The sequence below is a fragment of the Strigops habroptila genome, chromosome 2 (genome assembly GCF_004027225.2).
Source record: "Strigops habroptila isolate Jane chromosome 2, bStrHab1.2.pri, whole genome shotgun sequence".
Taxonomy (NCBI): Eukaryota; Metazoa; Chordata; class Aves; order Psittaciformes; family Psittacidae; genus Strigops; species Strigops habroptila.
The window spans coordinates 9,070,012-9,084,021 of NC_044278.2; the positions used below are offsets into that span (position 1 = coordinate 9,070,012).

At 44.8% G+C, this 14,010-nt stretch overlaps 1 protein-coding gene across 1 annotated transcript in view; it reads right to left on the reverse strand.

Annotated features, from left to right (window-relative positions):
* ARHGAP31 (Rho GTPase activating protein 31) overlaps positions 1-14,010 on the reverse strand; it is a 61,138-nt gene that overhangs the window by 13,016 nt on the left and 34,112 nt on the right. Inside the window, exons 2-7 of the mRNA XM_030471494.1 lie at positions 11,308-11,410; positions 10,635-10,779; positions 5,875-5,957; positions 5,254-5,361; positions 3,415-3,560; positions 1,461-1,659 (exon numbers count right to left, since the gene is read on the reverse strand). Of these exons, the coding sequence (XP_030327354.1) occupies positions 1,461-1,659; positions 3,415-3,560; positions 5,254-5,361; positions 5,875-5,957; positions 10,635-10,779; positions 11,308-11,410 (784 nt within the window). The remainder of the gene's footprint in view (positions 1-1,460; positions 1,660-3,414; positions 3,561-5,253; positions 5,362-5,874; positions 5,958-10,634; positions 10,780-11,307; positions 11,411-14,010) is intronic.

Genomic DNA, 14,010 nt, shown 5'->3' on the forward strand with positions numbered 1-14,010 from the left:
TAACTGAGCGATCAACCATGCTTGTCTCCAGAAGAGAGGCTTCTGAAGCTCAAACTACCTTGCAACACAGTAAAGAAAAACTACCTTTTTAACAGGTTTTAATGACAGAATGCAAGATAAATTCCAGAGAAGCGATGGAACTGGTGCTATCGCTCAGTGCACAAAGCTATCCTTTAAAGTCAATGTGTCTCATAGTTCTTACAAACTTGTGAAAATAGAAGGATCCCTTACTGCAAACTAGCTACTAATGCTTCTTAGACCAACATTCATTTAATCATAGGTGTTATATGATCATATGCAAGTGTAATGTACTAAAAGGAAGAGGCTTAAAGGAATTAAACCAATTTCTCACAAATGTCAGAGGAAGTGGGACACCAGTTCCCTGTGTCTCTTTGGAAATCCCAGCTTTAAACAGAAACTGCTACTTCTGAAACCTGTTTTCTTCTATATGCTTTACTTCATGACACTCTGTTTCAGTTCCTTCACATACCCATTCTGACTCCTTCTTCAATCTCCTCTTTTCCAGAACAAGAGCCCTCTTACCTACCTGTCTTGTTCTCCATAATGGGCTTTCTACCCCTGTAGTTCCACTTTTTTTCAGATCAGTACTCAGCACAAATCAGCCCTACAGAAAGGATTAATATCTTGGGGATAGGACTGTTCGCTTCAAGTGAGGAAGGAAAATGAACTCTAGAGGGGCAATACACCCTTTGTCTTAAGCTGGTTATTCTCTAGCTAGTACTGTTAGATGGCTCCTTTTTGCTTTAATATATCAAGTGCAAATAAATATCTTTGCTCCAGTGCTTTATGGGTCTGTAGATTTATAAGCCTCCTGCTGCAGAGGCTATAATCTCTCAGAACCAGGCAGTAGACTAGCCATACATTAACAGATAGATAGATCAAATAGATAAATACTTATGCTGGGCAGCAGTCCCAACAACTGCAGCAACCTCAGCTGAAATTAGACCCTTCTCCTGGCATAGCTGCCACTATGTAAGTATCTCTCTATGCTAGGGGTGAAAATCTGCCTTACTGCTCAGCTATGAGTGCAGAGGAACGTGGAGAACGATGAAGCTGAGCAGGTCAATGCCACCAGGCGCACCGTGGACCAGCTGCCAGCAGGTGGAACTCATAGGAGAGATGTGGCTGGACCTGCTCCACGTTTAGCCCATGTTTAGCCAGATCCTGAGCTTACACAAGGATGCAAAGACAATTAATTCCTCCTGCAGGAGGTTCTGGCCCATTGGAGGGATGAGGACTAATGGAGCTACGAACTCAGCAACTGCAGTGCTTCTGTGCCTCTTTTGAGAAGGGCACAGTGTTTTGTCTCGATGGCTGTAGGTGGCTGTAGGTTCATGCGTGCCGGTGGGGGGGTATCACACTAACAAAAGGCTCATTCCCGATCACCCTGGGGAACCTGCACTTTTCTCTTTGCACTTTACACTCCTCTTGGCACTTACTTGCTGTCGGGGAGGTCAACGACTGTGTGGAAGAGGGACCCGGTTACAGGCACAATTTCAGGCAAGCTGTTCTCCCTCCTCTCCTTCCGAGCAGGGTGGGATGCAGACAGGCTCCGTGCCTGCGCTTCTTCCAGGCTCACCAGTTTCATGGGCAGGGAGGCCGAGGGGAGGGTCAGGCTTTTCACCACCGATGCGCTCTCTGGAAAGCAAGGAAATACGTTCCAGCCTGGGGTGAGGAGAGAAGGGAGCGAGAGCTTCGCATTGTTATTTGACTGGAATATCTCCTGCAGAGGGGGGAAAGGAGTGGCACGTGCAGGGAGAGAGGCTTTTTGTCAGATAAGCCTTCCAGCTCCCCAGCAACCTTATCCATCCGAGTGCATTCCCAGCAGGGGCCATGCTTGCCAGCCAAAGGCTGAGTTGCATAGAGTTGCTGCCTCTGCTGTCAATGCTTCAGTGTGAAAGAGGCATTGCTGAAAACCACCAGGATTCACACACATTCCCCCTTCTCCTTCCTCTCTGGATTCTGGAGCACTTCAGTCCCCGATCCAAACCCGGTGACTAATTTTTTCTCTCATTTCCACATCTTTCTCCTTGTCTTGTTCCAGGACAGGGGACTGTTCTAAAAAACAGCATTACTTTTATCCTCCTAATGCATTTCAGGGCTATGGAAAGCAGCGTGGCCAATAGTCCTCTCTGTTTACACGAGCACTGGCAAAGCCAACTTCCCATATGCCACCCCAATAACAGCCCTGCCCTAAACAGACTACCTCAAGGTGTATGAAGGAAGCACAGTGGGCTTGAATCTATCTAGTACTTAGCCCTACTGCTAAAAAACAGTGCAAACTACTGCCTGTGCAGAGGGTCTGAGTGAAGGGGCACTTTCCCACTAAGAAATCAACTGGGACCATCAGCATGTTCCTTTCTTGGCTCCATACTGCTGTTAAAGGCCAGCAGTGTTCTGCACTTAGCAAACTTGGGCATGTTTTGGGCCAGTGACCCGCAGTACAACTGGAAGACTTGGAATTTACTAGCCAGTGTTTCGCTACGGTGCTTAAGGCAGTAAAAGAGCAGTTCTTCACGCCACGCCTTCTGCCAGGGCATAAATAAGGGCATAGGAATGGCACCAGCAGAGAAAGATCCAGCAGGGGACCACACTAGAAATGCAGGCAACAGAGAAACAGTAGCAGAGAATGCCACATGTTAAGGGCAAGGTGGATGGAATGAGCTGACACAGGGCTGTAAAGCAGAAAGGTGGCTAATCCCTCGCTTCTGAAGGTATTGCAAGTCTTCCCAGTGCATAAAACTGCAAGACAGAAAGGTGCATATTTCTGAAATGGTATGAGGTCACGGTGGATCCAAGCCCTCTCATTTCCCAGACTTAAAAGCATTCTAACAAACCTGTCACTAAGCAACAAAATCAACATCTCTGAACACTGTTGATGTCCCAGGAAAAAAAATAAATCTCTTTCATAAAATTTCCCCAGGTACAAAACATAACTTTTAAGAACAAAAGCTTCAGTTTTATCCTGGGAGTGTGGCCTCTGACTTGGGTAGGTAATGGTGGCTTCAGGTCAGGTATTCTTGGTATGAGCAATTATAACTGGGGAAGCCTGAAAGAAAAACTGAGACTGTGGTTAATGGACTTAGAGAGAAAGCTTAGACCAGGGATTGAGAAGCAATCCTTCCTTTTGTGGAAATGGTTGAGTGAGATCATGCAAAAAACGAGCCGTAGAGCAAAATGGGAGCACGCTGGAGGAGGCTAGTATTCAAAAAGAAAATGCTGGAGATAGGGATGAAGAGGACAAGAGTAATGGGGGATTGGGCTCAAGGTGTCTTAGGGGGAGTCTGTGAAGATAGTAAGGGTTGATGTGCCTGAGATATTAGTTGAAGGGGATACAGTTAAAGCTGGAGTACATGGCAAGAGACACATGGAGTGGTTCAGGGAGGTTGTTACCAATGTTCTCTGCAGAGCTGGCTTTCCTGTTGTTGTTGAAGATCTGATCCACATGATTCAAGATGAACTCGATCACCAACTGCTGCACTCGCACCTCCAGGAAAGCTGCATCCCCATTGCAGCCAACTGCCTCAATCTCCTTTGACCTGAATGAGGAAAGAGGTAGACTAGTACCCAGCATTGCCACACACAGCCCCTGGGAAGGAAAGACCAGCTTTCTTCCTGCAAGGTTTGGAACAAGGATGTTTGCCCCAGTCTTGCTGCACCTCTTGCTCTCCTTCCCTCGCAAGCCCTCATCCTCATTCTGCCTTTTAACTCTTGTAAAAACGATTTTCCCTCTTTTCTCTGCCATCTCTGTTATTTTTCTTCCCGCCTGTGTTATTTCCCCTACTCAGCTTTTACGTTCTTCAGTGGCAGATAAAGCTGTGACTCTCAAACTCCATTCTTTTCCCTCTTTGCTCTTCTTCTAGCTATTTCAAAGTTGAGCTTGAAAGACAACACAGGAGCCTTCAAACACTCTTTCCAGATCGCTACTCAATGCTTCAATCATCTCTCAGTGAAATCCCTTAGAACCTTGCTCAGGTCTTCCCCATGCCAATTTTGTCAATGCTTTGCCATGTGCCCCAGTAGTCTATTCTCTCCCCTCCTGCACTCCTACATTCTCGCTCTTGCTCTCAGCAAAGAAACATTCCTTATCTTGACATGCCAAAGTGTTGCTGAAGAAATTATCTCTGGGCAATGGATCCTTTGTAAAGTTAATGACTGGTGTGTTAGATAATAGCTTGGGGCATTGCCAAGAGGAGAACCCTGTAAAGAGACTGAAGTTGTATTTGTTGCTTCTTTCTTTTCCTCCCTGGGTCTTGTACTTATAAAAGATCGCAAAAGGAAACAGGCTTCAGGGGTTTTTTTTGACAAGGACGGATGCTAGAATGAAAATACCTCAGCAGTAAAGGTCCACTTTGTGATATTCAATAGAGTCAACATTTGATTAATTTTCAGAACCTGGTTTTGTGTGATTTGTGATTTAGAATGAGATAACTCTTTAGGGAATGCATTTCAGGCCTGCACCTCTCCAGCCATTGTCCCTCCTGCCCTCTCCCAGCCCAGGATTCCCCGACCAGCTCTGCCATTGTCCTTCTGCCCAGCTACAGTCCTGGACTCTCCCTCAATACATGGGTATGGGATGAACAGGGAAAGGAATTTCAACAAGATACGAAATATTTCTTTCTCTTTTTTTCTCCAATATACTATTTTTTCTCATTCTGCTTACCTCTACAGCCTATCAGCCCAACCTCTGCCTGCATCTTATCTGGGCCTCTTCCCAGCAGACTGCCAGGCATAGCAAACACCACAAACCAGCTGACAGTCTTGAGATCTGACACTATATGCCATCTCGAGCCCACCAACCTTATCACACGTCTTCTCAAGCAGATTTGGGCACAGGCCTGTGTTATTATGGCCCTGTTGCTCTCCCTTCCAAGCCTTGCTGTCTCTCACCACCCCACTGCAGAAGCACTGGCGCTGTCAGAAATGTCATCTCCGTTCCACAGTGATGAGCTAACTCCTCGTTTTTAAATCAATGATGTGCTTAACTTGCAAATAACAGCTTTTTTATTATAAGCACACAAACCCACAAGCTTCCTTGGATGCTTCAGTAAAACCTCAGATTATTCAACCTGGAAGAATTTTTTTCTCCTTTAAAAGCTGTTTGTTCTACTGTTCCCTTTAGTTGTTCTGCTTTTCTCTGTCTTTGTACTTCCCTCAGGGGATGGGTCTCCAGACTCAGGTGCTGATGCTCCCACTGGAGCTCAGCATGGTGCTCTGGGCTTTATACTGTACCTGAGGAGATTGGGAGCCCACACCAAGGCCAGGTTTCTGGTATGCATGTTGGTCATGTTGCTGAAGGAGGCCAAGTGAGTCAGGTGCTTGATCAGGTATTCCAGCGTTCTGCAGTGGTTTCACATGAAGGAAGAAAAGTGTGTCAAGTGTCTGCAATGGCATGACAGGCCATTGGATGGGACAGAGGATTTACAGCACTAGTATTTACGAGGGATGGCAGTGAACACCGGCACAACTCTGCTCTGGAGTGGCCAAGGATGGAGCATGAACCAAACAATCCTTAGCATGATGGATGTGAAGAAGATGGAAGATGGATGGGAGACACAATGGGATGCTGCAGAGGTTGACGGCTTAGCTCTTGCTCAAGCACCTCCACAGGGGTCATACACAGGGAAGGAAGGTGATTGATTGATAGACTGAAGCAGGGAGAGTTTGTTTGGTCTCTAACAATGGTTTGTTCAGTGATATGTAAATGCGAGATAAATGGTCAGGTTTGGAAATGGTGAGTCAGCTTTTGGGAATTGACTCCTGGAAATGAACTCCAGTGCCGTTTCAGGCAATGTTCCCTGATGGTGGGGGTCACCACACTGTTCCTTAGCACCTCGGAGGGCACATTCTCACCTGTAATGTGATGGTGGGAGCTCCTGGATGACATTCTGAATCCGTGCCAACTGCTCGTCCTCAGGGAAGCGGGATACTGCTTCCTGTGGAGATAAAGGAAACAGTCCGCCCTGGCAATGCACTCAAGGGAAAAGGAAGAGAGATAAGGAGGGTCACACGAGACAGCCTGTCTCAGAGGTAACGCTCTCTTGTTATCTTACAGAACTATTGGTAGAAGTTAGTTTGTGAGAGATTTGCTGTGCTGTTATTTCATGCCTCAGTACATCCTTCCCAGACATTGGGGCATGGTGGTCAGCGTTCTGGGGAGAGGGGCATTTAAGGACTGAGCTTCAATTGGGAGTTATATTTCTTTTCTTTCTTTCTTTCTTTTTTCTTGTTCTTTTCTCCCTTTTCAACTTGGGCAGGGATGGGTGGAATAGAAGGAAAGAGAGAAGTGAAAATAATGGAAAAAAATGAAAAATTGTGACCCCTTCCTCCCTGAAACTGTGTTAAAAATAAAGAAGACCTTTCAAGCCCAGTGTTATGAAAACAGCTTGAATATACACGTTTCATATCCTTCAAAAGAAGCAATATTTTGGCTGTCATATGAAGATAGCTATAGGGATTGTTTGTGTGAGTTTACATCTTTTACAATGGGTGAAGCCTTAGAAAAATCACTGTCCAGGAGGATTAACAAATTCTTACACTCAGGGTTAGACTAGGTTAGACAGAATCAAGGTTATACATCACTGAGTAAGTGTCTAAGGACCAAGAGCTTAGAGAGCTGCGATAAGCTTTGGTCTGCATTCCTAGAAGTTTACTGCATTGGTATTCATCTGCTCAGCTATTCCCTTGCAATATTTGTGCTGGGGAAGGACAAACCACCAGTGAGTTCAAACAATGCATGACTGTCTGGAAGCTCCTGCCTACCCTACTGCAACTGGAGTTTGGAGCTAGTTCAAAGAAAGATGCTGGGACCCACGCTGCAAACAGAAGCTTTGCCTACAGACAGACGTCAGCACTGCTAGGACAGGAAAGGAAGGAAATAACCCGTCCCAAACCACCCGCTGCTTAAACATTATGAACCTGAAATTACCAGCCACAATGAGAGAAGCATCTTCTTGTAGCAGTCACTACAACATCCACAGTGATGAGGCTGCCATCTCTGTTCTGGTCACTGTCTTTTTCTCAGCAGACCACTTCTTATGTACAACCACCAGCAAACCAAACATTGCCAGTTGCAAGCCCAGAGATGGATATGAATCATGTTTTGTTTCCTAACACTGGGAATTGAGAACTACGACCTCTGGTTTGAACTCCTCACTGGTATGCTGGCAAAAGAAAATAAGTGAGCTCACTGGTTTGGTGTACATGACATGTGGATGCACTTGTTTTGCCCAAATTAAAGGTAGGTTAACTCCTTCTAGTATTTTTACCTGTAACTACAGCTGCTTTTTCAAAGCAAAACAAAACCAAAAACAAAACCAAAAACTATTAAAATCAGCCCAGAAATCCTAAGCATAAGAACTCTTGTGATCTCCATACAAAGTTTCCAGATGAATGGCGTTGCCCAAACATGGGGATGAACAGAAACATGAACTTTAACTGGTGCATCTAAAACATTAAATTTCAACTGGATTGTAAATGATATTTTCTCCCCCAGTGCTAATTTTCATTCTCATACTTATCTTCCAGGTCCCAAAGACCTAATGCTTAGACAGCAAGTGAATACCAGCTTCTTTGAGGTCACGACCCATTCAAACCTCTGAGACACATTTCGAACCCATACATGTTGTTGTGCGTTTGAAAGCTGAGCCCCTTCCAAAACTCAGGATTACAGCAGAACATAGAATTCCGGGAAGAACCAACAACTCCATTTATTACATGTCTGTTAATCAGACTATGAATTTGTGTAATTTGAGATTTTTTTTACTCCACTGGTGATGCTGGGAGTGCACAATTCATAAGCACTGGTTTAGTCCAGAAAGAGAAGGTAGGCTTGGCCTCCTACAGCTGATTTGCTCAGGGAGTACTTGGTCCCTTTATGCCCAGGCTAGAACAAGCTATGCAGAATCAACTTGTCTCTCCTGTGAAACAAGCGCCCATCACTAGAATGGCAAGCTGGAGAGCATGAGAGGCCATCATTTTGCAAAAGTTAATAGCCAGTGAGGTCGTGTCCGGGATGTTACATCCATGAGCTTGGCACAGTGATGACCACAAGGCCAACCCCTCCCGAGTCATTAAGAACTTGACTTTCCTTAGCCACAAATGTCTGAATCACTCCGGTGACTCAAAGTGGAGCCTATCCCATCTCGGAGACAGCTCCGACTGAGTCAGGCTGGGATTAGCATACATCCTTTACTCCTACCAGTGCTCTTCTGCCAAAGCACAGCTGCCACCGTTCCCTGTTCAGACACCCCACGCATATACACGCTCCTAGCAGGTTTGCTGCTCCTTGGGGAATTGGTCTTTTTTCTTTCTTTCCTGCTGGTATCTGACTGTGCTTCCTGTCAGCTGGGTTACCCATTATAAATCCCTACTGAGCAGACTTAGTGAATAATGGATTTCGTGGCCGAGTGGACAAACTGAAAAGCCAGAGATTGAAAAAAAACCACCCTTTTAGGTCAATCCAAAGTGATAACATTTTGGGGAGCTGGCACAAGATGTTAAAACCCAATTGTTCCAGATTGACCAAAGCATCACACTCAAACATGAGTGTAAGAAATACTCATTTAAATTTGGGGCCGTTTAACCCTTTTCTGAAAGACATTTTCTTTAAGAGCTAGATGTGTTGATTTAATGTTGAAACATTTCCTTTAGAAAGCATTTGCAAAAGAAACATTTGGACAGCTACAGAAATGTCTTCCCTTTTGTTTTTGAACAAAGCTATTTACCAAATGTATCTACCGAAAATCTGCAAGTCATCATCCCCAAACTGCACTTTTCAGCAAACATTCTTTCCTAAAAAAGTTTCCATCTAAATCTTCATGTTTCCTTTCGAGCATTTCTCTTTCATAAATCAGTAGCGATAGCCAGAAAGACAGCAGCCAAATAGCTTCAACAAGAATGAGACTCATCAGTAACTGTGAATGGTTGAATAATACCCTGTGTTTTCAAGATCCTATTCATCCTGAATGTCTCTAGGTTAGAGATCCTATATGATATCCTTTGGATCTCTATATCCTAAGGATATAGGTGAATTGTTCATATCTGCTCAGAATTTTGACTGGAGTTTCGTCTATACATCACCTTGAAACACAGACCAATCTTACTTAAATTTTGGCATTGAATCAGCAAGATGTCTAACACTATTGCATATCTGTCAGGAAGCACAGTGAGCCAATTCCCAGCCCATGTTCCCCAGCTCAGCTGAGTCCCTAACAGCTACCTGACTTCTTATAGTAGGTTGCCGCTTGGCTCATCCCATCTGGCTTTGCCCTTCAGCGAGCCCCCTTGCACAGATTTGCCTGCCTCTTCCCATAGCAGGCAACAGGGAGCTTTTGGAGAATGCCTTCTTTTTGTGAGGATCCCATGGATCTCTCCCAGTGCCTCCTGTGCCGTAGCAGTGCCACTTGTAAGCACTTGATTCTGGATAGAGGCGGTGCAGACAGCAATACCTGAAGCTAAGGTTGGTTGCCACTTCCCTTTTCATTCGGACATGAGTTTGCAAAACTCCTCTGCAACATCATTGGTGATGTCTGTCCTCTCTCAGCAAATGGGAAAAAGTAGGATGACAGAAATCCCTAACAAAGGACGGATGTTTCTAACACTGAGGAAACAATCTTTCCCATCCCCCCCAGACCAGTTGTTTTAAAAAGTTGGTGGATTCTCATAGCTGAAAATACACTCTTCTGGCACGAAAGATTTCAGCCTGAATGACTGGAATTAGATTTGCTGGTACCATAAACTACTGAGGGTGGATTTAGAGCAATAAGAAGCAGGCGACTGTAACAACGAGCATAACTTGCTGCGCCACCTTTGCAGAAAATACTATCTGTCATCAAAATTAGCCAACTCTCTGAAAAACTCAGGCTTTATGCTCTTATTTTTCAGCTCCCCCGCAGTCTGCTCCTAGGCTCCAACTGTATCCATGCATAATCTTGTTGTTTTGCAGAATTGAGTAACTACTCTTTGAATTATAATCTCTTTAAACAAGGTTAGAGATGTCTGCTTGGCCAGCTGCCACTTTCCTCTGCCATTTGTACTTATGACATGATCATGATGGTCCTGATATGCTGTAGCTGGCATAACCCATGTCATCATTTGTACTCTGAGAAACTGTGTGGAAAATGCTACAGATGCAGAAAAGTTGGTGCTTTACACATGGGCTGAGCAATTAGTTTGTGCAGGCATCAGGGACTGTTGGAAGGACAGGGAGGAGGAAAGCTCACCCCTGTGATTAAGATAATAAGCCCCAGGTGATCCAGAAGCCTCTCAGTGATGGACAGTAATGAGGAAAAGAAAGAGAATGAGTAATTCTGGGAGGAGATGTGCAGTGGGGAGAAAGAGTAGCAGCAGGGAAGCAATGCAGTGGAAAAATGAGCAAAATGAAGTAGAGGAAACAGCAGAGAAACTGAGAAATAAACATGTAATGGTGGAAAGAAACAAGGATGGGGAAAGAGAGCCAGCACAAGACAAGAAGGGAAAAGCACTGAGGAGAAGTGTTTATACAGATGCACCAGAAGCCAGGACACTGGAGTGAATCCCAAACAGCTATCACGGAGGAACCTGCAGCACATCCACACTGCTGGAGAGGAATGAGAACAGCAAAAGGGTCTCACCGTGAATTTCTTGTAGAGCTCATAAGTGAGGAGAGGGTTGGGCAGTTCCCTGAAGTACAGCTTGCAGAGTGACCCCACGCAGTGGATGTCCTGGAGGTAAACTTCCCTTGTCAGATCCGGGCATTGATCAGAAACAAACTCTTGTCTGAAACAATACGGAAACATAACAATGTAGGCAATACGAGCTGTAGCATCCCACTATTCCGCCCTAAGTCCCCTTATGCAGCTAGAAGAAAAATCAATATGGAGAGCAGAGATGTTTCTGCAGCCTGGCCCAGGTTGTCTCCTGGGATCAGGTCCTGAGGTTTCAACTAGCCTCTGGTTTCCCTAACATAGTCCCATGAGTACACCCCGAATGATATAAAGACATTGCTTTGTCTTGAAGTGAGAGAGAACAACTCAGCATTTGTGCTGAGACCCTCTATGCCTTTCCCATTAATAGATGCAGAGGGAGATACTTCTCTGTCATGGACTAATCCTTGAAATGTTGTATTTCCCTGTTACCAGTTTCAGAGGCAGTTTTTCTTCTGCATCAGTGCAGAGATCTGTTGGCCTCAGTGTATGCCTGAGGGACTATGTCATGGTTTAAACCCAGCTGGCAACTAGGTACCACATGGAAAGGTACCAAGCAATGCGACTGAATCCTTCTGGCACGCAGACAGGTTGCCGTTACCTCAGCTTTTGTATGTTGGATGTCACTCCTGAGAGGCGGTAGATCCCATCCACAATGCCATGAGTCTCAATGAACTCCGCACAGCTCTTCAGCACGTAGGGGACTAGGAGAGGAAAGCAAAACAAGATGCCCAATGAATACACACTGAGAACTTCCACGAGTCACCACAGCAGAGACAGTTTGATGGAACAACAGCAGAGGTTCTCTGCAATGGGAGAAATACAGGGCAAACCAAAAATAAACCCCACAAACTGCCCATAGCCAACTTGCAAAGTAAGGATACGCTATGGTTGTGCCGTGCCATGCTCATTGGCACGGCACGACTAACCCTGAAGTCACAGAAACCTGTGGGAAGAAAGGTAGGGTTTCTCTCTCTCGGTTTTCCTTCCAGAAGAAGTAATTTCATTCTAATTGAAAGCATGAGGTAAAGCATGAAGTCCTGAGAACCTTCCCCCTCCCCAAAATAGAGTTCCAGCCTCGCTGGATTGTGCCAAAAGGTCTGATTGGCTTGGATAAAAATCAGAGAAGCATTCACACTTCCATATAAGCCTACAAACCCACAGTTTAGTGCTCATAAACCCTCACAGAGGGGGTATAAAGTTCAAATATTGACGAGATCTGCACACAGACAAAATCTGACATTAACTTCAAATGAACTTCATCAGCATAACCAGCCAAAGACTTTACCAGTCTTGAAGCTGAGAGGAGCCTGGGCACAACATTTACATCCAGGCCTGGACCCAAAGCATATGTATATTTTTTCCTTATTATAAAGGTGTAGGAAACCCTCATGTCTTGGTCAGACCAAGCCTCTCTGTCCCCAGTACTATAACAACCCTAGCTATAACAATAACACTAAGAGAGCCCTTCCTTATTAGGTGCTAGAAACTACTGTGTATTTAATGCAATGCTTCACACAGCCGTAAGCACAAAAGTCAGTAAATGCAATAGTTAAAGTTCCCTGCTGTAAAGCTGACTCTGCTGCACTGCGCATTCAGAAAGCTGTATGGAAGAACACAGGCTGAGCCATACATTTGGAAAGCCAGGCATAGCAATTGCTGCATCTTTGTGACACCATAAAGATAATGCCTCTGGCTGGACCTTCCCTGAGTTCTTCTGCTCAAAGTTCAGGACCACACTGACATATTAACATGTGCTTCATGAGGCGGCATGCAAAGACAGCACTCCAAGGACAGCCTGAACAAAAACCAGCTGGTACATCATTGTATTTCTCTTGGATGCCACTGAAGCCAGAGCAAGCTCAAGAGTGTACTTGCCCCTACCAAGCAGTCCAGGGCACAGGCTCTGGTGAGGAGGGCTCCCAAGCAGGTGCCTGCCTATTGATACACTATTACTGAGCCCAGTCAGTCAGGGAAGTGCTACCTTCTGCTCCTGGCTCTTACCAAGGGAGGTCCTTCTTGTGTGTCGCTTCTATTTTGGCAGGGATACATAAGATGACAGTGATTACTTGGAAGCCTGAATGATCCAAGCAGACTAATAATCCTCAGTTAAAGCAGCCTCTCCAAAACAACAGGGAAAATTTGAGTTTATGGTTTCTTGAACAGGGACTCATAATGCAGGTACATCAGTCATCCTGTGTCACACTCAAAGCCTTGGGCTGATTTTTAAGACCCTCAACTTGTTGGTCTAAGACTAACAGGACCCAGCCTACAACAGCAATGTTCATGGGAAACCATGAAATCACCAAGAGAACAGGTGAAGTCTACACAGTCAAAGCTTTGTCCACAGCAATCACATAGCTTATGATCATCTCCTCAAGGACATTTGAAAAGGCACTTCAGTGCCTTCCAAAAGGAACATGGGAAGTATCCCTTTCAGTGCCTAGAGCTCCTACTTCCTAAGAGGACTAGATGATGTGGAAGGATACACAGCAAAATAAAAGCATGACATTTCCTTAAAATCCTACCAAGAAAAGCCCAAGTTTCACATCAAGAAAAAGGACCTTCCTATTTCTGAGAAAGACCTGATTGTAACGGCAGTAGGGAACTCAGACCCATATGATGATGAGTAAAATACATAACGAAAATAGAAAGGCAAATGACTTCAGGCTACTTCTTCAATTCTGGGTGGTCAGGCTGTACCATCTTTGTGGCAGGAGCTATACATACATGGCATGTTAATATCTCTTTCTTGGTAGGGGTATCTGGGAATAAATCTAATGTAAACAGCAAAAAATAAAGCTAGGCAGATCCAAGTTCACTTCAGATCTGTTTGGGTGGGAGAATGGGTGAACCACACTATGCTACCTTGGAAAAGAAGATATAATTGAACAGGAAACCTATTTGATAAGGACAGCCACATGAAAAAGTTTGTCTTTATACTGACAAAGTTCATATGATGCTGCTGCAAAAATGGGGTCCCCGCCCACAGTGTCCTTTATTAGATAGAAACCTCGATGTTAAGAATAAGCACACTGACTAAAACTGTATAGACTGATGTTTGTTGTGACCGACTTGACCTCTTGAAAGTAAGACCTGTTAAATCACACTGGGTTTTTTGCTGAGTTTGAAGTTTCCTTGGGATAAATGAGGTCAAGAGGCCTCAGGCAGGTAAGCAAACCTCTTCCACACGAAGCAGAGAAGGGTAGATCCATCTGTTGAGGACTGGTAAGCAAAAAAAGGGGGCCTGAGGGGAATAATCTGTAGCAAATATTTAAGATTCATCCCATTTTTAAAAGTGGGT